The sequence below is a fragment of the Carassius auratus genome, chromosome 3 (assembly GCF_003368295.1).
Source record: "Carassius auratus strain Wakin chromosome 3, ASM336829v1, whole genome shotgun sequence".
Lineage (NCBI taxonomy): Eukaryota > Metazoa > Chordata > Actinopteri > Cypriniformes > Cyprinidae > Carassius > Carassius auratus.
In genome coordinates this window covers 12,120,035-12,147,718 of record NC_039245.1, presented here as the reverse complement: position 1 = coordinate 12,147,718, position 27,684 = coordinate 12,120,035, and the positions used below count along the sequence as shown (strand labels likewise).

The window sequence follows — 27,684 nt, the reverse complement described above, 5'->3', positions numbered from 1 at the left end:
ATATATTTAAAATATGTACAGCTTTAGTCTACATCCACAATGTTTGTTTTTAACATGCAATGCACAGCCAAAGTTTACTTTACTGCAAAATGTTCCATTGGTAATTTTCACACTTCTGTACAATGTACTGTCAGCATTTTATAACAATAAAGATGGTAGGAAAATGTTAGTGAAACAGTTGATTAATAAACATTTTCTTTTCTCAGTCTCCTCAACAATAAAGTTCATGCAGAAGTGCTACTGGAGATTAAGCACACATTCATTCCAGCTTTCATTGTCAAGAGAAAAATTTGCTCATAGAAAAATGACAAATCAACCAAATGTTCATACATTTTTGGAGGAGCACTGACATCTCAAAGGAAAAACCTTGTCTGTTTGAAAAAAATGTTGTAGTTCCACAGGAACAGTTTTTGGTGTGTAGCAATAATATACAGTATATTATTCAGTAACATGTACACGTATGTGCTCTGTATGTCTAATACCTTTAAAGCAATTATAGTAAGTTATTTCTTAATGAGGACTCAACAACTCTCAAACATGACATTTTGACAAATTAGAAATTTTCCTTCTTTATACCCATTTATAAAAATTTGATCATATTGGCAGATGATCCCTTCGACTTTTTGTTCTCTTGATTTCGCCAGGACCAAAAATACACATTGCATTTAAGAACAAGGCGGTTTCGAGGTGATGATCTTTGGTTTTGACTGATTGGGGCAGTCAATATCCAATCTGTAGATGGAAAACAGTCGGTAATCTTGTTCATTTGGTAATATGAGGAGATGGTGCTAATGGTTGTATTCGCTTCTCTTCCATCAGGTGATTTCATTTGGTTTGGAAGAGGTCAGTGAACTCGTTGAGAATCAGCTCCACGATCTGGTTCTGGAAGACCATGTGCATGGTGATGTTGGACTCCTCCTGTGGTCTCAGCAACGTTGGGCCAAACACGATGGCCATATTTTGGACAGACATGCGGTTCAGCTCACCATGTTCAATCACCCTGTGGGACGGATGGGAATAGGGTCAGAACTGCTTTTCAGTAAACAGGGCGAGGATGTAATTAGTACTTCAATAGGTTTTCTTGCATGACCTGATCACTGTTAATACCCAAGACAAAGGGAAGTAACAAAACCATGTGTTGGTCATCACATCAAAACTGAGTAAAAAATAGGTCCATACTTTCGAAGATGTCTGAAGAGAACCTCCATGGTGTCATGGTTGGGCAAAGGCAGGTTTCTCACCAGATCTCGAATATATGACACTTTCTGGCTGTAGTCACTCATTTCTAGGAAACAAATACAATGGTTGAGCCCTTAAACATGCATGAACGAGGTTTTGGTCTTGGGAATTAAACACAGGGTGCTGTTTTTGTAGATACACCCTACAGTTTCCAATAATAATCCAATAGAGTCAAGTGGAATCATGAATCATTCATTTCACAGTTCATGATGCATTGCCTCATTTAGAAAAGCATCAAAGTAAATACACATGACTAATTTCCATGTAAAAATAAATAAATATCTATTACTATTAATATCTAACTCTTATGAAATAAAAGCTTTTTTAGGTATATATCATGTGTAAAGAAAAAAATGGCTAGTCCACCTAAAAATGTATCATTATTTTTACTCATGTTGTTTTAAACCTGTATGAGTTTCTTTCTTCTGTTAAACGTGAATGAAAGAAGTTTTTATATATGTATATTATATATATATCTTATATAATATATCTTATTTTGTGTTCAACAGAAGAAAGACACGCATACAGGTTTGGAACAACATGAGTAAAAGATGTAAGAATTTACATTTTTTGGTGAACTATCCCTTTAAGCCAAAAAGCAATGAATAAAAAAAAACATTGATTTAGTTCTCTAAACCGGACAGTAACACTCACGAATGGCAGCGATGAACCTATCAAAAAAGCTGAAGGGGAAAAGAGGCTCAGGAAGTTCACGTAGGAAAAGCTTCAGAGCTCCAGTGATCACATGGATCTCTTCCCACTGGCCATCCTCCAGATCCAGAGCCTCTTCTACAGAAAGAAAGGAATAGAAAGTTTTATATAGTCAATGAAAAACAGCATTGTTTATCCACCACTGCTATAATAAGGTGGTCTCACATGAATTTGTGATTTTACAACAGTAACCATTTACATTAGCATTATTTCTAATTTGTTTATATCTATTTACATTACAAAAAATTTAAAAACTAAGTTGTTTAGAAAAACTATCTAAACTCTTTCAATTTGACATCTGATAATTTTCTAAAGTTCGAAAAATTCCTCCAGGTGAAAAAGTTTTGAAAGTATTTGTTAAAACTGTAACTGTAGTAATTAAGGTGTCTTGGCAGATTGCTAGCATGGTAAATGTGTTTCCAGCAGTCTATAAATTCATTGTGAACTCAATCCTACATGAATGTATACAGTTCAAGGGTTACAATAAACAGAATGTATACAGTTCAAAGGTTGACATCACAGTTAAAGTCATTGTGATAATGTGTCTAGCTCTTGTTTACCATGATCTGCTTTATACCGCAGCTTCTGGATGACAGCCAGGTTCCCGCTCACTCTGTAGATTCCATCTATTTTCAGACCTGCACCACGCAAACAGACACTGACACTTTAGATAACTTTTTTACTTCTGAACTCGTAAACACACAGCGACATGAACCCTTACCCCTTTTCTCAATAGATCTTATGCATTTGTCCATAAACTTGGGCACGGTAGTGTTTTCCCGATGACAGAGGGTGTCTAGGTGGCAGCCAAACACATTCTCTGTGAACAAAGAGAAAGTAAAAGTCAAATGACTGACTGTGAATATAGGATAAGAATAAGTCCACTAGTCTCAAATTTTCATTGGCATCTGCTTGAATTCTTTGAAAGTCAGAGCATTACTAATTCAGCTGGCATTGAAAGAGGCAAAAGTTGACCCTAACCTTTGATGTAGCCCTTCTCTTTGACCGACTGAAGGGTGGGCCGCCGCTGGAGGAACTTGCGCAGCTTGGTGCGAACACGGCCCTGATCTAAGTCTATGCTACTTGAAGAACTCAGTCTTGATGCTATAAGAAAATGATTTAAAAACACAAAGAAGCTGACTTGAGTCATTATTAACAGTGATTTGCTTGTTGTGATCAGATGATTCAGTTACTGACATTCATTCTTCCTTTCTTTATCTGCAGGTAATGGAGGTTTTTCTGGGATATCTTCCACTTCGTCCTCTGAGAAATGGTTATGGTCCTGCTGTGAAAGATCACAACATATTTTCATCACTTTAAGGGTAAATGTGATGGGATGGAAAAAGCTTAGCAACTTGTGTTTTTCTTTTATCCTGTATTTTTTCAGCGGGGTGTCACTCACCAGCAGTCTGATGGTGTCCAGAATGATCTTGTGCCAGTCGTGTATGATGCTGTCTGTGTCATACTGTATCAAATACTCAGAGCCGTGACGTGTCTTGAGCTGCTCAGTGACATGGACAATATTTCAGGCTTTGTTATTAAAAAATATGGACTGATATAGATAAATCTCTGAGGGGAAAAGTCGACAGTGACTGGTAGCAATCCATATCAAGGCAATAAATATTAAAATATTTGTGCCAGTTCTCAGCTTCACCACAACACATGTCGCTAATAGTGCAAGAGTTCTGGCAGTGCTTGTGTTTTGTTGCCAAAACAAAGGTCACCAATCACACTTACCAATGACTAAACCCATCACAATGGAACATATTTGAATTTAGAGAAACAAACTTAGTCTTAATTCCTGGAAGAGCAATGTAATAATTTTCACAGTATGAAGTGCTTTGTTTATTTATTTTGCACAAGCTATGAACAGGAAAGACTGTCCTGAGTCACAGTGCTCACCTCTAGAACATTCTTCTTGCTTGACTTTTCTTTAGACGCCCATGATAAAGTCGCTCCTTTCAGTTCCACTGTGTACTCTGGGACGATCTGATTGCTCTTGGTCTGTAGGGGTCAACCAATGGCAGTCAGTTTATTTTAAAGTTATTCTCTTTAGCAGACTTACTGTAATCAACAGGCGCAAATGTATGGGATTTGTCTGGATCCATGTACGAGACCAACTAGGTGTGCTGATAACCAATAAATTGCTAAATAAAATGCGGAAATTGAAAGTGTTTAAATGCTACAAGTGATTTTATGCTCCACAACATAATAATGTAGCGCATGATAAATGGATATTCTTTTTAAGATCTGCATAAGATTTTTTTTTTTATATACATTATCAGTGTTTTTAAAAGCTAATTTGAAGTTGATGGAAAAGGTAATCAACATGTAAAAATGGAGAAAATTAGTATTCAGAATTAAAAATAACCAGAATATATCCAATCACCGACTAATATCGGACTATAACTGATCTATTGTGCATCCAAAATTATTACATAAACAGATTAAATAAACTTACAGACATCCCTGTGGGTGTAAATTTAGGGTCTTTGTGGAAAGTGAGTATGCCATCATGGAGAACAGTCCATGACTGCGCCCAGTTCTTCCTGCAAACACAGCAGCAGCGATTTCAGAGCCGAGACACGTTAAAACACTTTAAAGATCAAATTATGCCTAATCTTACTCTATTCTCAGCACCTGTGTTATATATAAAGGTATCTATATATGAAATCTCATTCCCTAGAAGTGCAAGTTTCCCAGACCAGGGTTAAGGTAACTGCAGTTATGAGTTAATTGAAAAGATATTAATTTAAGTCATAAAAATGTTAAAGTAAAATAAAATCAAACAGAAAAAAAAAAATCCCATGAATTGAATTAAAAATGAAATATTTTATTAGTTTTCCTGCATGTCCAAGAACCTGCGAATGTTGTCAGATTATTAATATATTTAATTAAAATCACAGGGGGTACTTCAGGTAAAAGTTTTAGTTTAGTGACTCTCTCAAACAGGCAACAGTTCATTAGCATTGCTAAATTCAAATCTCATTCTGTCACTTTTTATTGTGGAGTGCCTCAAGGATCTGTCCTTGGTACAGTTCTATTCTTAATCTACATGCTTCCTCTGGGTCAGATCATCTGGCGCCATGGCTTAATTTCCACATATGCCGATGATACACAAATCTATTTTACCGGACAGACCAATTCTGTTTCCCCCTTCTTCTTTTACATTTTGCTTACATGATTTCAAAGTATGAATGGCCCAACATGTTTTAAATTTAAATACTGAAAAAAAAAAACGAATTTCTGTTAGTTGGCCCTAAATCCCTTGTCTACTCCCAAACTGACAACTCAATTAACATTGACGGAGTTAAAGTCCATCCTTATTCCACTACACACAATCTTGGTATAATGTTTGATTCTAGTCTAAGTTTTGAAACACATATCAATCAGCTTGGCAAATCCTTTTTTTTTTTTTTTCACCATTGTAAAATTGTAAAATTGTCCACCTATGGACAATTAATTCTTCCCTATGTCCCTGCCCATACTTTGAGATGTCTCTTCACTCCAGACCTTTAAAACTGCTCTCAAAACTCAATTATTTAAATTTCTTAATTGATTGCTTGCCTTGATTTTCTGTTCTATGCTTGTTTTGTAACTTATCTTGTATATTGCATATTATTTCACCTCTGTCTGCTGTTTGGCTGTTCATATGTTATATACTATCTGTTATATACCTTATGTAAAGCATCCTTGGGTATTTGAAAGGCACTATATAAATGTTAACATATTAGTTTAAATGGGTTTGGTTGACAAGAAAGTTTGGGAATCCCTGTGGTAAAAACTACACAGATGACTAATTTGCATGCTTTTTTCTACTAATACTTGAAGTATGACTGTACTGTTTAACCAAAGATAAACGTTGATTAATTTAAGACCCCACCTCAGCCTTTTTCCATTCTCAGCAACTTTAGTCTTGTTGAGAATCCCAGCCTTCTCCAGTGATGACTGATGTATGCAAAAGACAAGAGGTTGTTTGTTAGAGGTATCATATATATATATATATATATATATATATATATATATATATATATATATATATATATATATATATATATATATATATATATATAAACATACACACACAAACACACACATCAAAACAAGGACAAACAAAAAAGCTTATAATGTTTAATGTTAAAGCTTAATGTTAATAACATACTATTTGCCCACATTTTATAATAATAAGCAAATAAGAGCTACATTTTAGAAAATTTTGCGAAAAGTGAGTGCAACAAAACTAAAAAAGTGTTTGAAAAAATGTTAGTGCAGGTCTGTTGGTAGCATGTTAAATGAACAATGACGGAACAGCATGCCACGAAACAACACTATCTACAGCTACTGATGAAAGACAAACATTTTAATATGAAGCTATTTTCCAGCTATGCCATTGGACAACAAGCAGTGATGTTAGTTTTCAGCTAATGCATGACATGTTAGTTTCGGACACCAATGCAGACAACTTAACAGCCCCAATAAACAAGCTCAGGACGCACATGATGAGAATGTGAATCTGTGCTGCGACTGGACAGGTTCCTCCACCGTCTTAACCTTTTATCCTTTAGAAAAGGAAGAAAAACTTGGGTTCTCACTAAATTTTGGACTTCTTTCCATTTTTGTAGATCAAATTACATTATCCCTCTCAGGCTCAAATTAAGTTTTAGTAACAAGTTTTTAGTACTCCAGATACATACAGAATGTATCTGGAGTAATAAGGTAGTTAGTTTTTAACTGTTGCAAATCAGCAACGCCTGCCTTGACAGGGTTATATTTGAATATTTTAAATTGCATATCATTATACTGGAACCAATTTATTTTTTAGATAAAAACACTGATAAATACATCAGCATCAGCAAATATATCTGATTATGGCAGAACGTTTTTTTTTTTAATCTTTTTTTTTTTTTTTTTTTTGCATGACCTTATGCATGGTTTATAATCGGTTTTCGATCTTGCATGCAAAAGCATTCAGTTAGGGGAACTTAACATGAATGAGAGCAAAATGATAATAAAATAAGAATGAGACTGTTACACATGAATGAGTTTTGGTGAGCTAATTGTCATGAGTTAAAAGCTCCACTGAGGGCTGGAAATAACAGAGGTCATGTTACGTACATAATGCTGTGATTCTGGTGAATTCCCTGAACTAGATGCATCACTGACATTGTCGGAGGCGATCCGCCTGTGTGAGGGGGAAAATTTCTGCTGGAGGAAATGAAGAGAAAGAAAATAAACGAATATTAGCTGGTGGAAAATGGTGCGGTGGTGTGTCAAATCAGGCACCAGATGTTTCCTTCCTTCCTGTTGTGGTCACTGAAGAGAACAGACTTGAGGGCATCCCTCACACAATTTGCTGAAACTGTAAAAAACGTTGTGGTTTATGTATAGCTGTATCTGACCCCTGTAAGTTTTCACAAGACAGATAAATGTTAACGATTTAAAAAAGGACAGGATGAAAAAAAAAGTCTAAGAATTGTGTATATCTTAAATTATAGAAGTGAAAAGATCCAGTTTAAGACTCACCAGGTCTTCCTGAGATACGTTAAACTGGGTGTGTCTCCAGTTGTTCAAAACGGGGTGAGCATTTTGTTCTATTCCATTTCCACTGATTGGCTGCCCAGGCGGGACTGAAGCCTTTACAAACAGTCAGAGGTCTTATGAGTTCATAAAGAGTTCAAATGCAAGATATGCATTTGTAAAAAATATAAAAACATTAAAAACAATATTAAAAAAAGTTTAAACAAAATCCTACACAGACCTCTGGAAGGCTCCACTGAGATTTAGACCCATCTTTTAAGTAGTAATACATCTTCCCTTTGTCATCCTTAGACTGGATCCACTGTGATTGGGAGAAAAAAATATTAGTGAGTTAGACTGTGAAATAAATGTATTGGTTTATTTATTAAGTTACTTATATTACTTAGAAGATTTGGTCATGAAAGCATTGACATTAAATTAAAATTATGTATTTGGGTGCATTAAGTGTGGTGATATAGACCAATTACAGAACCTCTTACAAATCTTTTAGAAAGTTCAACACATTTCTTGCCACTAGCATGGTTATTGATTAAATAGGTTGGCTTTTTTATTTCACTTTTAGCTACCAATAATTAAGTAGCAACCCAAGCTCAATTTTAAACACATTTAAAGTCATTTCACCAATGATTGTCCATTAAAATTAGTGCTGAAAAACTGGAAAATGTCTGCAGACTCTGTATGGAGCTGTTCTGATTAATTTTTACAATGTCCTATTTTTTTCTTTCTTTTTTTTTTTCTTCTTTTTTTTTTTTTTGCAACATGCACAGTCGCAGTATCATTAAAACACCAACAGAGGGCACCAATACATACAAAACCAACAGCAATAAATCACCTCTGATATCATATCAATGAAATGCAAAAGAGCTCTTACATATAATAATTAAGTATTGCATTAACAACAACAACAAAGATCATTCAGGATTCTGATAAGAGACTGGACACTCGATAAATAAAACATTGTTTTGGGACCTTATGTATTATCATTGTAGTACATAGTGTTGTGATGAACTCTCATTACCTGTTCATGTGTGAGTTCATTTGTGAAGACAGATTTTCCATCGGCCCCTACAGAGTCAGTCCAGCCCACGGGGACGTCTTTATGCATGTCCACAGCAGCCCTAGGGATGACAGCGTGCTTGATTTGGGGCAACTGGAAATCCTTAGGGAGCTGAAGAGAAATATGGGAATCCTCACATTGATTTGTTGGATAGTCCTCCTCTGGAAGAGGTGGCTGAGGATGCAGAAACAGAACTCTTTAGCACCAGTTCTGATCAATTTAATGCATCCTTGCAGAATAAAATTATTTAAAATCTTATTATCACATTAGAGAGAGAGACAGATATAGATGCAGGTAGAATTTTACCGGTGCGTTTGCCTCCTTCCCATGACTGTGTGCCCTGTCTGTGGAGGATGGAGGCTGCGATGGCTCTGGGGCACTCCAAGAGGTTTGCTTCAAAATGTGATTATAATAATAATGTCTCCCAGTGGTCTCATCCAAAAGCTGCTCCCAGTCAGAGCCCTGCGAGTGTGCAGAGGATGGGGTGGACACAGGTGTGGGGAAGGACACGGACTCCATACCTTCAGGGCTTCGGGTATCAGACCAACTGCTCTGTCCTGTTTCAGGGTTGTAGTAATACTCCTTACCGCTGTCGTGGTCGGTATGGACCTGCCATTCGTCTGAGTTGGTCGGGAAGGCGGAGTCTGGAGAAGGACTGAGGGGGATGCCGGGCGACGAGCACGTTGAGGCAGAGGAGTTTGAAGGGCAAGGAACAGTCTTCTTCAGGTCAGTAACGTTGGCATACACTGCCGTGGTGGGGTCATTCTCTGTCTGCAGGAGAGAAGAAAGGCCATATTTAGGGTATGATGGGAGCTTCCACAGAACTATATTTCATTTAAAGATAAAATATTGGTTGAAACATGTTATAATGTAAACGAAACACTTCAAATATTTATCAAGTATATTTTGCATGAACACATTAAATTTAATTTCAACAAAAATGTAAACGAATTCTCATCAGAATGGGCCTTTCTGTCAGAAAAAGTCCTACATGTACATTGAAAGAAACAACTTTGTACCTTCTTTACCCCTCTATTCAAAACAATCATGTGCTGATATTTCACTGTAAATACTGAAAGCATCACCCTTTACACACTTCTGTAGTTCTGTTGTGTAAACCAAGTAAATATTAAACTTTTATGGACAGATACAATTGAACAGACCACATCACACAGAGCATGGCACTAACAGGAGTTAGGAGTGTATCTGTCTATGTCCCATGCAAGGACTACTATTATTTATCTGAACAAAGGTCTATAGAAATCTGATGAAATCAAAGAGCTATGAGAAGAAAATCCTGCTGGAACCACTCCCTCAATTCAGGAAAGACACGAGAACGTTTATGTGGATTCAGATGCCAGCTTTCATCTTCAGGCCGTCACTCAATGGAAGTTTAATAAACTGAATTAAAATAAATCTGCTCTTAATCAGAAAGTTTGCTTAAAATTTTTTAAAACAAGAGTTGAATTTAGACAACCATTATCAGGTCACCATCTGTGATCATGAGGTAATTAAAATGAAAACATAATTTTAATTTGTGTTAGAACTATCATGGCATGGTCTCAACAGGCTGGCCAAATAGACTGGTGACCAGTAGAATCTCATTGGAAACCAATATTTAATGCATGAAAAATATCAAAAACAATAATGAAAACGTGTTTGTTTAGTCCAAGTCAACGTTTCTCTAGATACCACGTTCTTCCAAAATGAGGAAGCATCCAGATAATGTGTTTTCCACAGCACAGCACACTCTCTGGGGAAGGGAAGTCAAGATCAAAACATAAAAACCGACAGAGGTTTCCGCTGCCCAATGTACATTTGAGAGGAGCTTGATACACACATAAGGGTGGAGTGTGGTCCACTGCCAAACTGTACAGTCTCATGAAGTATCACAATAATCTGAATGGCACGTGAGTCAGCTAAAAAAGAACCCAGTTACATCCAACTATTGTAACATTAATTAAATGTGTGTTTACAATGCAGCAAACTGAAAAACAAGGTTATTTTAGGTTTGAAAACATTCTCTCTCTCTCTCTCTCTCTCTCTCTCTCTCTCTCTCTCTCTCTCTTTCTCTCTGCAAGTAATGATAATGTGTATCTGTAAATGGACTTTGTTATACAATGGCATACAGAATAATTAAACAGTTTTATTTTATGTATTACAGCACATGACACTGCAGGATACAGTTGTCACTGCTTGAAATTGAATATGAGCAGCTGAAATATAGCTGCAGACATCTTTGGAAAAAAAAAAACGGGACAAATGCAGAACAAGCTATGATGATGCATTATTCCCCATGACATTCTCATAGTATTAAAATAAACATTAACAATCTATCTCCCAAAAAATATTTTCAAGTGCATGCAATCCCTTATGAAACAAAAATATATTGCAGTATATCGGAAAATATCATGTAATATATTAGCCATTTATTCTAAGATATATTTATGTTTTCCAATATATTGCAATAAATTGAAAGCGGCAATCATTTATATATTTTGCAATATATTATATAATATATGTATGATCAATATATTATTAAATGTATTCAAATATATAAAATATTAGAAATTAAAAGGGAAAATGATATATTACAATATATCACAATATATTTTAAGAAATATATTGGTAAATATATTTTCCTTTCGTAAGGGATGGATTTGCATTAAAATGTAAATGCAAAAAAATTTAAATAAAAAAAATCATGCATGCCATAATTTCATCCAAAATCTTGTTTACAAGGATCTATAAACAGGAATGACCCAGTAACAATTGATGGATTCAGTTCAAGACTATAAATCAAAGGTAAACCATTTGGCCATGTTAATTAGCAATAACAAACTTTAAGTAGAAAATCGGTGGGTAAACAACAGTTTCTTTTAAGTAAACCATAGTAGGGTAGTCTCACAAACACTGATGGAATACCTGCATATCTCAGTCTCACAATGCTACCTTGTTTACCGCTTACCCTAGGAAACCTCAGACAGGTCTGCAGCCTTGGCATCAGCGTATGGCAAGCCTTAAGGATCATCTCTTTCACTTCCATCCGAACAGTCAGCAAATAAAACTACTCTAATAAAAAAAGAAAAATGGGCCAGAAACTATACCAAAACTCAACTATTGTGTCCTGACCACATATGGTCCCACCTGAGAGGAGCAAAAGTTTCAAAAGATCTGGAAACGCTTTTCTGCTGAACTACAACACCGCTTCTGGCTAAGTGTACAGTTAGTAGAGATTCACAGAGACTGGGAATTTACAAAAAAAAACAAAAAACATCAGGCTTTAGGGGAGGGTCACATCAGATTATTTGACAGGAAAGCTAATGGGGATCTCCCGAGGGTCCAACACGCATGTATGATCGCACATACAGTTCAAACACAGAAACCTCAGCTGGGAACACAAACTAACTGCTGTGGGTGGAGGGACCAGTCTTAAACAATCATTTCCTCTTGAGGTGGAGTAATGCTAATTAAAATAAACAAACATAATCATTGGTCCAGTAAACATCCTGCAATCTGTCAAAAAGGCTTCATGACATGGAACTGCATCACAAATTTAATCTCTCCCCTTACTTCCTCTTTCCTGCTGAACAAGCTATGTGCAAAGAACTGGGTGAGACAGGATTCTAGGGTAACCAAATCAATCGGTTAGTCTAGATTAAAGGCCAAAGCTCGGTTTTGTCATTCAAATAAAACCTCAAAAGCTCGTTTAGAAACTCACCTGATTTCACTTTCAGGTGACCCTGTGTGCTGAGCTGTATATTTTACACAGTGTGTAAATGGAGCAGACCTTCTTTTCCAGCATTGCAATTAGAATTGGCAGGTTTAAAAGCATTGAGAACAGGTAAGATTAAGCTCAACTCACAAATTATTGTTATTGCTCATATTTTAGGGATATTAAACTCTTGCATTGCGTAGTTCATCTCAATTCTTGAACAGTTTGGCTTGTTGAGGAAAGGTATGCTATTATTACCTTTCTGTGCAAATTTTTTTTTGGCCAATTAATGATAAAATGCCGCAAAACATCCCGCAGACCAATGTAAATGTAGATTTAGTGAAAAAGCAGAACACTCGCATCTTAACCTAACACACTTTACAACAAATTATTCATTGTTTACTGTTGGGTTTAAATTCATGTTTTAGAGAAAAAATAATAATAATTTCTAACACTTTGATTTCAAAATGACAATTAAAATCCCCTTGGGTAATTTTCCATATAAACCCATGAATACTAAACATACATTAAACCGCCAAAAATCAATGCGCACTAAGTGGGATGTTTAGTCAATCATTTACATTGCCTTTAGTCTTAAAATAGACTTGTGACGTGACATTTCAGTGTATTTTGACCCCATTCTTGATCACTAAGTTTACAGACAGTTGTTCCTAAAGCAATACACAAACAACAGAAACCGGGAACACTTCACAAACTAAAACAAAGTCCTTTTAAATTGAGATTTATATACTTCCTCATTGCTGTTCACTTAAGCCTGATTAAAAGCACACCTAAATGAATATATGCCAGTGTTTGATTATAAATAAAGGAATTTATATCAAACCAGATGATATAGTCTTTGTAACTATAGTCACAAAATGACAAAATAAACCCCACTCAATCATTCGCTCAGCTAAACCTGTCAGTGGTGACTCCCACAGTTGAACACAGTTCAAAAACTATCTAAAGTTTTCAGGACACAATGCTAAATTTAAACATATCTGCAAACATCTGAGAGGTTTCACCTTGCTCATGTTATAACTGCAAAATATTCATATCCAAAAGGCTTCAAAATTTACACATTTGAAATATAAATCACAAAAAAATGTGCAAGGAAATAATCAGAAGGGCTTTAAAAAAAAAAGCTACAAGAAATATAATCTATCAATGAAACACAGCTTTTAAGACTAACAGAGAGCAAGTGGCCTCATGTGCTCAAAATTGCTCCACTAAGAGGTCAAAACAGACTGTCGTGAATGATCTGACACACAAGTTAATCAATTAAATGATAGATTTACCTAATTCTGCCCTTGAGTCTAAAAAATCCCTCCAACTTTTCCATAACCACTTTCGTTTAAGGGTTTCGTTTAAATATCAAAATACTTCCAGGTTTAAATTTTAGTTTTGGTATAGCCTAGTTTTATGAATTATTAGATTGTCCTGTCAAATAAAAGCATACAATATTTAATCACTAACAAATAACCCTGACTTAATGGTAAAACAAGGTGCAACCTAATTTATAGGCTATTTATAAATGTACATTTTCAAATCGGGGGGAGCCTTGTTTGTCAGGTCGCTCTTTGCCTGTTTTAACAATGTTGGGAGATCAGCTTAAATCAGGTAAGTTAGATCAGTAAACCATTTTTGAAATTATATATATATATATATATATATATATATATATATATTAGTCTGTATATATTGTGAAAAGCGCACAAATACAACAGCGTCAATTAATAATTTATCATAAACACTGTGAGCGAGAGAGTGACGTGTAGCGCGAGCGCTCGACTATTCACGCTCAAAGTTAAACGCTCTCATTACAATAATAAAAGCCGTCTAAAACCGCGCTATTCTGCCTTTATCGCGTCAAAAGCTAGATAAAAAAGACGTGTATTTGTAGTAATACCTGTGTTTGATTTCCGCTGGTCGTGTCAGATGAATCTCACCTGTTCCTCCTCAGAAGAGTCGAGTCTGAAGCGGCGCTCTGGCTGTTAACTAGGGAGCGGCGACCCACCTTTCTTTTCTTTTCCTTCTTTTTAACTCTTACTCTCCCAAACTTACAGCGTTTTGTTGTTTTGCCAGGACAAATACTTAAAGGTTCTTCACTTGCGGTGTAAAAAGAAAGCGGTGTATCCTTTGTAAGTGTATTCCTGCATCTAGCTCTTAAGAGTAGCCTACAGCGGCCATCTGTCACGCTCAGGGACGAGGCAGAGGACACGCACGGCTGTGTTTTCACAGTGCCTATGTGGGTAGGGTGGGAGTAGTTCTCAACTTGTTTGGGTTTAAAGCACTGAAATGAGATTTGGAGGCCCTCAGGAAGAACTCCTTTGTTTTGTAAACGTGCCAGTGGTTGAGAGGCAGTGTAGCAGGATTGGACCAGCTGTCATATGTTTTCTAGGCAAATAGGGGTACAATTACATATAGTTTATAGGCATATAATAATGACTCAGTAAAAGTCAGCTCATAGTGATGGAAAAAATGTGTTTCCTCAATACCCGAATTGAGCTCATGGTCATTCTCATGAATTGTAGCCAAACTATGTATCGGCATAAAGTCATCTGAGGACCTTAAGATATATTTGAAGCTTAGTACGGTGCTGGTTTTGTGACAAACATTTGTCTGCAACTGGTGTAGACAGACTAACAATGGCTCTGAAACCTAATACAGGTGCACTGAGAGCTGCACTCCCTCTGTGCCTCTCCCCTTCATCTCCACACAAATTCCCAAAACAAGAGTGGAACTACAGTGATTCTTGTTAGATCTGCAAATGGTTAGAGAGTTAGAAGCAATTACGCATACTGACAATCACTGCGTTCATCCATTTCTTGTGATATATATATATATATATATATATATAAACAGTGGCCCTGTCCACTGTAACTCAAATGCTTTGAAATGTAGCAATGTTCAGAGAAACTGAGAACATGAAAAGGAACAACTAGATTCCCTGGAATTGTGTTGTGAGACAGAAATGAACATTCTATATTTAGTCATTTTTCTATAGAAAGCTATTTCTATAAAAAGTAGGCCAAATATCTCTCTCTTACATTCTCACTCTCCATCTGTCTCCGTCCTCGCTCCAAGTTTCATTGTTTCAGAGGCTTTATGACAATTTAAATTACCATGGTAGTCGTGAATGATACTTTGAAAATTTTGACAAAATCTCCCCTCTCTCTCTTTCTTTTTTTCAAACTCAGTTTTTATCGGTCTTCTCTCTTGCTTTCTGACACATTTCAAGCTTTGGGATCAATTACTGTTTTTGAAACTGAGAAGCTGCAAACATCTGTGCTAACAATAGTAGCCTTGCAGCTACAACACATGAAGTCTGACTCAGATCCCAGGATCTGTGCTAACATTGGCCCAGGAGATTAACGATTAACCCCTTTGAAGTGTACATGCAACCACCATGAATGTATTCTGAAACAAATAACACAATTAACCCCTTAGCATTCCGGTAAAATTTGCCTAAAACACGCTGTGTACCGTGGGTGGTAGTGGAGCGCTAGCTAGTTAAGAATATTGTCTCTGGTTTGAATTGAATTGAAAACATTGTCTGCTAGAAGTATTTCTATCCCATATTCTTATAGAGACAGTGGACACAAAAGAAAACCTAACCCTGTTGTGACATGCTCTGTTGCTCTTATTAATTGAACTCTGTGGCATAGTGTTCAAACCTCTACATTTTGTTCACACCCTTAAAAAAGGGATCAGCGCCCTGATAACCTGTAAGCCACAGGCAAGTGCATTACAAACATAGTCAATGCAAATACAAATGGAAACTTGATTCTTATGTTTTCTTTGGATAAAGTTTGTCAGTTTGCAGGGTAGTGGTGCTTTTATGTACATTTGATGACATAGTTAGCTAAGTTTTTATAGGATGAGAGTTAAAACGCACAAGCTTTACCATATGCCCTTCCCTTGTTTTAGGAAAAGTAATAATATCCTGTTCTGATATCATGTAGGAGGGCGTTATTGTTATGCATCTCTCCTTTATATCCCATTGTTTTCAGTGCTTTATTTCACCTGGCTCCAAAAACAGCCGAGTAACAACTACTTAAGTGGATAACATGTCACTTTGATGGTGACCTGATCACATTAAGATCATAGCTGTCTGTAAGTTCTGTTTGAGAGAGTAGAAGATATGATTCCGGGTGCATTCATAGTCAAACTCAGTTTCTGGAAAACAACTGCTTTGCTTGGATTTATAAAGCATACCAACATCGCCTCCCAGTGGCCCACTTTGATAACAATTCCTAAACATTTCCTTTTATAAACACTTCCTGTTCTACTTCTTTCCCTCATAAGGTTGTGTGCCCTGTTGCTTGCCAATCCTGCCAAACTGAGATAATGCGTGTCAATAATACACAAAATTTAAATAACAAAAGTCATTATTTAATCCAATACAGCACTTCCTTTGTTCAACAATATAAACAGACTGCAAATGTCTGTAATAATACGATGATATTTCATTCTGGCTTACTTTCATACTTTTTTCAATCCAAGACAGAAGACAAATGTTAATATTGCAGTGTATGTGAAAAGCAAGAATGTAATCGGGTTTAAACAACTTATCACGTCTTACTAGCAACAGCACTGATTTTCTGTACAGAAATAGGTCAGTATGGTTTAAGGAACTGATAAAAGTGAAATTTTGAAAGAGAAACCAATGCTTCAAAGAGTATTTGAAAACATGCGTTCTTGTTTTCATCCGATCCTGGAAGTCTCCAATTTGTAAGGTATACAGGATCTTCAAAAAAAAAAAAAATGTCAAGACCCTTTAACTTTAATTCAAAGTTTGACTTTTTTAGTCAAGAATTCTAATTAATTTACATTCTGCTTCCCTAAATCTAATCTGTTTGCAGGAAAGGAATAAGAAAACTGTACCTTTATTGTTAGAGGTGAGCATGATGTGTTGGTCTGAGCGTTTGGCAATCCAGCAGTTGCTTTGTCTGTCAGTGTCGACAGGTCCAGATTCAGATCCGATATGGATTCATAAATATTCTCAGAGTCTGGTGATGGCAGTGGTTCTGAGCTAGAGCTTTCACTTTCTGGCGTTATTGGGGATTCCAGCTCTGGAGACTTCCTGTGAGGCTTGGTCTCATTTAGGTTCTTGATGATGGGGAGCTCCACAGGTTTGACAGGGATAGGTTTATGTAGGGGGTCAGCTGGGCTGAAGCTGGGCACTCGAAACTTTTCAGGCACCGTTTCAGTGCGAGAGCCGGACAGCAGATTGGCTGCTTGACTCATCCTCTTCTTCGGACGTGATGAGTCTGAGGCAGAGACCGTGTTCAGGGAAATGAGGGAGTCTGAAGGTCCGCCATGTTTATAAGAAGGAGGCTCATGTAAATCCAAAGGAACTCCAAATGTCGACATGCGGTTGTCTGTCTTGCGGTAATTCTCTTTGGAGTGAAGTCTAATTTTCACCTCATCTGATTTGCGGGCCTCTGTGAGGTCAGGCACCGCAGGCTTCACAGCAGGCTCTCTGAAGTCTAGAGGTGGAAGCTCCTTTACGTATTTAGCAGGGATATAAAATGGCTTGGCTCGTTCATCTTTGCAAACGTGCCACCAGTGATTGTTTGTTTTGGCCAGGAGGATGTAGCGCTCGTTGGGTTTAATGGACACCATGTGACCATCCCGTCCCTCGTATTCATATTCAAACTCCACCAGCACCAGGCCCAGACTGTGTAAGGACGTCATCTTACCCTATTCACCCTTGAGGGAATCAAGCTGGAATCAAGGCTCAGGATAGGCCCTCCTGCAGGTAGAAAACAAATGAGGGGATCATAAAAAGCAATTTGAGCAGAAGTCACAGATTACGGTTTATTTCCTGCCTCACGTTTGAGTCATGAGCAAAGAGCACCTGCTGTATAAATGCAAAAACAACAAATATTTGCCTGACCTTTCTACAGGTCCAGCTGGTCAGACTTTGCCCAACAAGCCTTGTTCTATCAAACTGAGATCATGCTGCTGCGTTCACAATGTTATATATAAAGTTTTCTGAACTGTCATATATTTCACAAATACAAAGTAAACGTAAGTACCGGTTTTAGTTTTTGTTTTAGTTTTTTGCTTTTCACCATAGGACTGTGTCCAAAAACTGTATTTTTTGCAAAATTCACTGCTAATTCTAATCAAGCCCAGTATTTCATTGTATCTGCACCGCATTCACCTTTTGTTTTAATGTAGGAACCTATGATGTGGTGTGCTGATGTGGACCAATAACTTAAGCGTTAGCGTTAGTTCTGGCAGGTCAGGTTTTCCTCTAGTTCCTCTCTTGCTGAGCTTGGGGTGATGTTTACTCCATAAATATTAAGCAACATTTCCTGCTAAGTTTCTATTTTATTCTCATTGCTTATACTATGTTGGCAAATATGCTATTGTCAAATATTGCTCATTGTTTGTTTGCTAGGTACACTCTGTATTTGTGCTGTATTTGACACTCTGTTAACATTAACGTTACCCAGTTAAACTTACCACAGCCGAGGCTTGTTTTTTAAATCTGTGTTTAAGACTGTCTGATGTGAAACAGGCTTGCTGCTAAAGGCTAATCTACTGTAGTATTGAGAATGCGATGTTCATTAATTAAATCCATTCTAAATATGACTTATTTCCATCAAGCTGTTGAAGTCAGTGATAGGCTGTTGCTTAAAGCTATACAGCGTATCGGTAACGTGCTGTATGTAGCCTAGATTTTGCTACTAAAAGGGGTTAATGCTAACGATTATCCGGATAGGGCAACATACTGTTGCCTAAATTTCAGGTATTGGCGGTAAGCTGGAGTGTATTAAAGGGGGATGCTGCTCTTCTCAGCTGCTTATTAAAGAAGAGCACCCCTTCGCTGCCTCTCTTCTTAAAGAGCATGCTGCCCCTGTCCATGCTATTTCAGAAGGTCTAAAGCTATTTGTGTATTGGGACTTTGCTTGCTTGTTAGGGCTTCTCAAGTGTTCAGGATCATGTTTGTTGCTAGACTTGCTTGTTGCTTTAAGCTATTGGTTGTTACTGCAAGTGCTTGTAGGCTACTTATAGTTAAACTTTCAGCAGCAAGAAGCTAATGTTTAAACTGTTGTTTAGGCCATCTGATTGTTCTTGAAAGATGCTCATGGTTCATCTATTATTGGGAATGTTTTTTCCTTAAGTTTTCATAATTGGCTGCATAGACAGAACCATATCACCAAACCAAAGTCTATGTTAAGTATCTATCGTTTTGACAATTGTGGTCCTGACAGAACTGAGATTAAATGCCAAGTTCTGATCAATGACTTGGAGCAACCGAACTAGCATGACCTCCACAGACACTCAAAAAATATAATAACACCTTTTTTGGAATGTTATAGTAACTGAAATCACATCATAAATTATATACATTTTAATGCATTGTATACAAGTTTAAAGTAATACATTTATTTGTAGTATTATGTTATGTATTTATACGATTGTTCCTTATCAGTTTATCTATTTACAGAGCACTCAAAGTACTTAGAGATTCACTTTGATGCAACAGCAGTTGTTTAATGTTTGCTCAGTGACCTCTATCACTTGTTAATCTTTGTATGTGGTTTGACTACTGTCTGTAAAGGAAAGGAAGTTGACTGTAATATGAAAGACAGATAACAGCACATTGTCAGTAATCAAAGTGCTTTCGGAATCGGCTGCCAGCAAATTCTGTAAATCTTCATCTTAATTGCCAAAGCACTGGAGAGGTGATGTATTTTGTCAGTTCTAATGTAAATCTTACATTGCAACACCTCTGTTTTTCCATTTTCTGATGACCATTATTTTACTTAATCTTTTTAAAAGACTGGTTTTCATGGTGGCTGTTTTTTTTTTTTATTAAAGACTGCATTCCTTTTGCATTGTCAGCAGGAAACATTTGCTTTCTGCTGTTTTGAGATGTGTGTGTGTTCTGGATATATATATATATGGTCATAAGTATATACTTTGTTGTATAAATAAATTCAAAATGTCAGTGCTTGGTCAGGAGCTATGGTTCCTTTTAAACATCCAGTGTGTGTAGTAGTTGTTTGAAGATGTATCAAATCAAAGCAAGCTTACTTCTTCAATCAAACAATTTTCCAAGGACCTTAAATGTACTACTTTTATTTCTAAACACAGAACTGATGTCAAACCACAATATAGAGACACATATGTTCCAGGGCTCTTTGAAGAGATTTCACACTATTGGATCAAAATAGATCTATATTCGATGATTTGCAAAATCATTTTAATATTATACAAATCCTGTATTAAATAGATTCATTGTTTTGATTAGGGATTTGAAAGATTTGAAACCAGTTAAAAAGCTTTGATTTTTGAGATGGATACATCTGTATTAGTTTGTATTGCAACTCATGAATTGAAAGGAATTCAATATTTCAAATCTGAATTTACAGTGTCTGGGAAACTCTCAAAAGCAGTTAATTTGTGAGATATGTAAAGCACTCTTTATGCCAGCAGTTTGCATCCCCACATCCACTTCTGAAATGTAAATTTCAGAATGCTCCACGCATTCTGTTTATTATTATTTACACAGGCCTCTAAAATACTCTCCAGTCTTTGTTGAAGTGGTCACAGAAATGTTATCAATGATTTCCTCATAGTTTGACTGTTTTGCAATTGCAGGGGATTTTAATATTCACATAGATAATGCAGAAAACAAAACTACAAAATAAATTATAATAGTTCTAAACACTTTTGACCTGATTCAGCATGTGCATGGACCCACACCAAGGTGGACACACTCTGGATCTAATCATCAGTAGGGGTCTAAACATTTCATCCATTGTTACTAAGGATGTAGCACTATCTGATCACTGATTGTCAACCTGCTATCTTGGTGTGCTTAACTTGGAAGTGAAGTTTGAACTTTTGGAAGTGGTGAATGCCTCACTTCTTTCTGGGACATTTCCAAACTCCCTAAAAACTGCAGTTGTTAAACCCCTACTGAAAAAGAGCAATCTTAATAACACCATTTTGAACAATTTTAGACCAATGTCTAATCTTCCTTTTATAGGCAAAATTATAGAAAAGGTAGTTTTTAATCAGCTGAACAAATACTTAAACTCAAATGGATACTTGGACAATTTTCAATCTGGTTTTCGACCGCATCACAGCACAGAGACAGCACTCATGAGGATAATAAATGATATTCACTTAAATTCTGACTCTGGCAAAATAACGGTGCTGGTACTGCTAGATCTCAGTGCTACGTTTGACACTGTCGATCATAACATACTGCTAGAGAGACTGGAAAACTGGGTTGGGCTTTCTGGGATGGTACTCTAATGGTTCAGGTCATACTTATAAGGGAGAGGCTATTATGTGAGTATAGGAGAGCATAAGTCTAAGTGGACGTCCATGACATGCGGAGTCCCACAAGGCTCAATTCTAGCACCGCTCTTGTTTAGCCTGTATATGCTTCCACTAAGTCAAATAATGAGAAAGAACCAAATTGCCTATCACAGCTATGCTGATGATACCCAGATTTACCTAGCCTTATCTCCAAATGTCTACAGCCCCATTGACTCCCTCTGCCAATGCATTGATGAAATTAATAGTTGGATGTGCCAGAACTTTCTTCAGTTAAACTGAAGTAATTGCATTTGGAAACAAAGATGAAATGTTCAAGGTGAATGCATACCTTGACTCTAGGGGTCAAACAACTAAAAATCAAGTCAGGAATCTTGGTATGATTCTGGAGACAGACATTAGTTTCAGTAGTCATGTCATAGTTGTAACTAAAAATCAGCATACTATCATCTAAAAGACATTGCAAGAATTAGATGTTTTGTGTCCAGTCAAGACTTGGAGAAACTTGTTCATGCCTTTATCACCAGCAGGGTGGACTATTGTAATGGGCTCCTCACTGGCCTTCCCAAAAAGACCATTAGACAGCTGCAGCTCATCCAGAACGCTGCTGCCAGGATTCTGACTAGAGCCAGAAAATCTGAGCATATCACACCAGTCCTCAGGTCCTTACACTGGCTTCCAGTTACATTTAGGATTGATTTTAAAGTACTTTTACTCATGTATATAAGTCAATAAATGACCTAGGACTGAAATATATTGCAGATATGTTCACTGAATATAAACCTAACAGAGCACTCAGATCATTAGGATCGAGTCAGTTAGAAATACCAAGGGTTCACACAAAACAAGGGGAGTCTGCCTTTAGTTACTATGCTGCCCGCAGTTGGAATCAGCTTCCAGAAGAGATCAGATGTGCTAAAACACTAGTAACATTTAAATCTAGAATTTAAATCTTTAAATTGCTTGTTTTATTTTTGTTATTATTTTCTTCATGATTATTTTACTTTCTTTTATGTAAAGCACTTAGAATTACCATTGTGTATGAAATGTGCTAGATAAATAAATAGGCCTTGCCTTTCCTAAATTGAAACAATTATATTTTACTGACTAATGTCACTTCTGAGTCTCAGAAAGATGAATAGATTAAACTATTTTAACTGACCCTGAAAAAAAATCTATTTTGTCTCTTAAGGAGAAAAATCGTTTTTTTTAGTGTGTAAGACTTTATCATCCTCTTGCCAATACAACATAAGCTGCTGTTTAACAAGTCAAGACGTGTCTCCTGAGAGTCGGACGAGATGAAGAAACACCACCCTTGCACATCTTACCAAGAGAGTTTGCAGGCAAACACAGCAGTACTTCCTAATATAGGGAAGTTAACAGAAGGCCAGAACACATCCTCACTTCATAAACCCAAGGGTGGCAATGGATGGAGAGGAGGCCTTGTGGTCTCCCAAAGGAGGACATTGTGTAATCCAAGAAGGAAGTGGCCAAAATCACTGCTTTAGATTTGATTATGAGAATATCGTCTCCATATTGATGTGCAAATACTCTGAATGGCAACTTGGATCTCAGAATGGTTACTTAATGTATTTCACAAAAAAATTCTGCTTTAAAAGGGAGAGCCAAAACTACCTTTTGAGTCTAGAGTTAAAGAACAGCAGAGCAAAAATGACAGAAACATTAATACAAGAATCATCATATCGTGGCAGTAAAAAACAAAACAAAATCATCTTGGAATCTGCACAAGCTGTATTTGGGGAGGAGGGGTTGTCCTTCTGTTGAAAATGGCTGTTAGTGTAGAACAATTGGAGGAGGCCATTCCCATTTAAACACTGTTTAAACACGGAAACTCCTTGTTTGTCTATAGCCGGCTTACTTGACCTTGCTGTGCTGTCTGGTTCTCTTACAGGATGCTCATGGTGGGGGAAAAGGGCTCTTTATGTGATGCGTTTACTCACCAAAATTTAGGGCTGTCCGAACACATACAGTTTTATCTCCGGTTACATATAGTAATAATTTCTTCAGCATCCCCATTATATTGTGAATGTTCTTTTAAATATCTATCATAGGCTTTCTGGTAAAAGGAACACAAAAAATAAAATAAAATTACAAAAAAATATGTAATTATCACAGCTATATTGTTTTCCCCTTCTTGTGCTTGTTACATTTTTGTGAGTATGCCAAAACCAATATATGCATGCAATGCTAAATAATTGTTGAATCATATTTTTAATGATAGTTTTGTGTGGTGTAAAGGCTGTAATACACTAAGTGACTTTTGCCCCAATTTACAGTTTGTATAAGTCGACGCTACTTGCTGAAAGTCAGAGCCAGTCTGCAGATTTGAGCTGACAGATTTCTTAGAAAATCGTGTAGTGTATGATGGCCATAGACTATATGTGTATATATATATATATATATATATATATATATATATATATATATATATATATATATATATATATATATATATATATATATATAATATATTTATTTATTTTTTTTGGAGTGTCCGACTCTGATTCCATCAAGTTGGAAGATATCTATCAGGTCTAATATTTTCAGCCAATTTTAGAAAAGGTTTTTTTTTTTTTTTTTTTTTTTGTCATGTGTCTCCTAGCACGTTTCGGTGCGAGTTTGTTGGGATTGGAACAACTTTAATGTCTGGTAGGTTTTGATCCATATTCATTAATTGTATGATGGCCAGTTTTCCTTGACTATTTACAAAGTCACCAAGTGTATGATGCCTGTTCAGATTTTAAAAGTTGTTCAGTTTTAACTTATTTGTTGAAAATCATCAGATCTAATTTGTGCATGCGTGGATTCATACAACACTAGGTTTGATGTCAATGATCTCCAACTTCTGCATGGAGCCTGATAGAAACTCTTTGAGATGAGGGCAGAGGAGATAATCAGCCACTAACTTAAAAATAAAGGTTCCAAAAAGGGGGGTTTTGCTTTTAAACCAGTATCTGTGGTTTTTCATCCAAGACCTTCTCCATAACCCAAACGCTTCTCAAGGAATCTCACAGTTCTGTTTAGAGGTCGTATGATCGAGACCAGTCCCAGAGTAAATGCATTTGTTCTGAGCTGTGGCCTATTTAAAATTCATCCACGGGCCGTAATTTGGACACCCCTGCAAAAGAAGCACCATTTTCAATTCCCCAAAGAACCTTCCACTGAACCGTTCTTAAAAGAACCATGAAGAACATTTAAATCTAAAGAACCTATTGTGCATTGAAAAGGTCAAGTGGATGTTAAAGTTTCTTCATGGAACTACTGATTCCAATAAGGAGCTTTTTTGCTTGGTCATTCATGCTAAACTCTTTTATAATTTCAGAAGACTTGGAATATGGTGAATAATTAATATGAAGAACTTTTACAATGCATTTTCTAATCTATTTGTGCCACTCTGTCTTTGTGTTCCATGAAAGAAAGTAAGCCTGAGTAAATGACAGAATTTTGTGCACAGTTAAAATGCTTGTAATTTAAGTATGAGTCTGAACCAAACCTGCTGTGCTTTCAGATATTAACGCACACCGATAAGTGGCCTCAGAAAAGCAGAAGGGTTATTCTGAGGTGTGCACACAGCAAAGTCCTGAGGGAGAAATAAGATTCTCTTCAGAATGTGCAGTGTACTCTGATAGCTGTACCAGATCTGCGCTGTCCCAGTTTTCGTCCACACCCACATGCACCAGCCCAGTCACCTCAGGAATGCAGAGCAAGCACTCGCTGTGCAGTCTACACATGTACACATGGGTGTAGAATACACTGGAGATGTGTGGGGGACGAGTCCAGTGTGAATACATCTACATTCTACATTTTAAATTCAAAGAGAAAAGAGTTTATGCATGACCTGACGTTCTATTGGTATCCAAAATGAGGAGATGGGAACATTATAGATTGCTAAACACTCTCAAGCAGTGTATGTTTCATTCATGCTCAAAGCTGGAGGGCACTCTTGTGCAGAAAAACACAAAGTAACATTGCAGCACACATTCATGCTGTCACTGAATAAATAACATCAAGACAATAAACACATGATTGCGACAAAATATGGTTTGTGTTTTCAAGTCATCTTCAGGTAATAAACAAAGTATCTGAATAATGCAGTGCTAACTGACATACAGTATCCCATAGAAACTTTAAATATATTTTCTGCTTCATTATGTGATTTAAAAAAAGTGTAGTAGCATAGTATTTGATTTATTAGCCAATTTAAAATATAAGAAGTAAACAAATATATATAGAAATAAAACCTGTTAATTACACCAAAATAATTTGGCATTTTTGTCCCTCTCACTTCAGAAATGGCTATGCCCCAGAGTCTACACAACAAAAGTGTTTAAAACATTTCCTCTCAGAGGGAATCCCTTGTTTGTTCACAAAATTAAGCATGCATACAGGAAAAAGCAAGACAGGAAAAAGGTAGCTGTTATAGGTATCTCAGACTTCAAGCAAAAGTCGTAAGGCTAAAAATAAAATGCAAAGTACCTTAAGACAGAATGAATAAGAAACTACCTCAGAAGTTTACCTGCTGAGGCAGGATCGGCACACCATCTTCTCCACACCTTTGTTTTTCTCTCTTCTTGTTCAAGTTACATTTGTAAGATCCATATACCATTCGTGGTCTTTTAATTTTTTTAATCTCTTTTCCTTTCTCAGTCTGCTTAATGTCTTAGACAGGACAGGTCTATCACCACCACCGCTTTGTCGTTTCACCTACAGCTCAAAGTTCCAGTTCTGACAGTTGTTGCTCAGGGCCAGTGTGTGTGTGTGTCTATATGTGGGCGGGGGTGTATACACGCTAGAACTTTGTGCCAGTTTCAGCTTGTCTGCCTCCTGTGTCTGCATTCATTTCCTGTTCCAGCACACACATCTTAGCTTCAGAAGAGTGAGACAGTAAGCAACAGGAAGAGAGCGAGAAAGAGAAATGGGGGTATGGTTCAACTGAGTCATTGGGAAAAAGAATCTTGCAAAATTATTAACCAGTTGCTATTCCACAAACGCAATATAGCATTACTTTGTTATCTCTGACAAGATGATGTAGCATATATTAATTTCTGTAATAAATGTTGTTCAAGCTGTGTTCGACCTCCTCAACAAATCAGGTCAATGGAAAGTTGGTAGGTGAAATCAATAAAAAGAAAAAAACAGCAGACAGGGACACATGAATGAGTCTACATTTGACGGGAACTTAGCAATTGTTTTCTTACCTGCTTTCTTCTCCACGGTTCACTCACATGGGTAGACATTTCTTGACATCTTTACGGTCCTAGTGAGCAGTAAAAAAAGAGGTATTTTTAGGCTAGCCTGTAAAGCCTAAAGGGAATCTCTCAGAGTGAATGCACAGCTGATCGAAAAACATCAGCTATTGCAAGAGTTCTTCATGCAGTTTCTATGAATAACACCCAGTGGTTGATTCACACCCAGATGGGCTCTGGTGGTGTCTTCCCTCCCTTTCAGTTTGCACAACCTCTGATCACTTTCAGGCTTCAGGAAACTGAACAACCACTAAATATGATTAAGAAATCTTGAACTGAGGGCAAACCAGGAACCAAGAGGTTAATACTTGCTCTCTTTTGTATGAGCAAGACAACATGTCCCACCCTAGAAATAACAAAAATTATAATAAAGTTTTCTGGGTGGGCTATGTGAAGATTTACTGATTCCTTTGGACTCTGGACTGTACTTTCAGTGATGTTCCATTTGGGCATGGAGTCCTGGAGTTAAAGGTATATGTGTATGTGTGTGTGTGTGTGTGTGTGTATGTTCCCTGTCAAGGGAACTTCGAACTGCGTCCTCTGAAGGGACACTATGGGGTACACCTCGTAGTGACCAGTGTCTGAAGAATACTTTGAAAAATGCCAACGTGTTGGCCGGCGACAGCCTCTGACGTCGCTACCGGCGCGACTATAAATACGCGCCCGTAGGACCCGTCACTTATCTTCTTCGTCTTCATTGACTGTTTCACTAGTTCACGCTTACATATAACTAGCTGAGGTATGGTATGCGTATTTGGCGTGCTGTCCGGGAATGGCCCAAACCTAGAGTACCCCCACTTCCCCGTATATTATAAAGTGAACTTGAAGTGAGGAGATGGGGTGGAGGA

At 36.9% G+C, this 27,684-nt stretch overlaps 1 protein-coding gene across 9 annotated transcripts; it reads right to left on the bottom strand.

The window, feature by feature from the left end:
• Nucleotides 1–3: 3 nt before the first annotated feature.
• Nucleotides 4–26,392, bottom strand: LOC113048261 (rho GTPase-activating protein 27-like). Of its 9 annotated transcripts, none has more exons than XM_026209993.1 (19): nucleotides 26,107–26,392; nucleotides 17,148–18,018; nucleotides 8,852–9,316; nucleotides 8,507–8,719; nucleotides 7,703–7,789; nucleotides 7,474–7,584; nucleotides 7,066–7,155; nucleotides 6,447–6,509; nucleotides 5,834–5,898; nucleotides 4,412–4,499; nucleotides 3,853–3,954; nucleotides 3,353–3,451; nucleotides 3,148–3,232; nucleotides 2,932–3,054; nucleotides 2,672–2,770; nucleotides 2,511–2,588; nucleotides 1,894–2,028; nucleotides 1,180–1,285; nucleotides 4–1,000 (listed from the first exon to the last, which is right to left on the bottom strand). In XM_026209993.1, exons 2-19 carry the CDS (start codon nucleotides 17,958–17,960, stop codon nucleotides 826–828), a joined length of 2,997 nt encoding a protein of 998 aa, XP_026065778.1. In that variant the 5' UTR covers nucleotides 17,961–18,018; nucleotides 26,107–26,392; the 3' UTR covers nucleotides 4–825. The 9 variants fall into 9 exon arrangements, with proteins under 9 accessions (XP_026065778.1, XP_026065770.1, XP_026065810.1 ...); XM_026209985.1 differs by having other exon boundaries at nucleotides 3,148–3,235; nucleotides 7,066–7,152; nucleotides 26,107–26,388; XM_026210025.1 differs by having other exon boundaries at nucleotides 3,148–3,235; nucleotides 8,507–8,656; nucleotides 26,107–26,388.
• Between the last annotated feature and the right edge of the window lie 1,292 nt (nucleotides 26,393–27,684).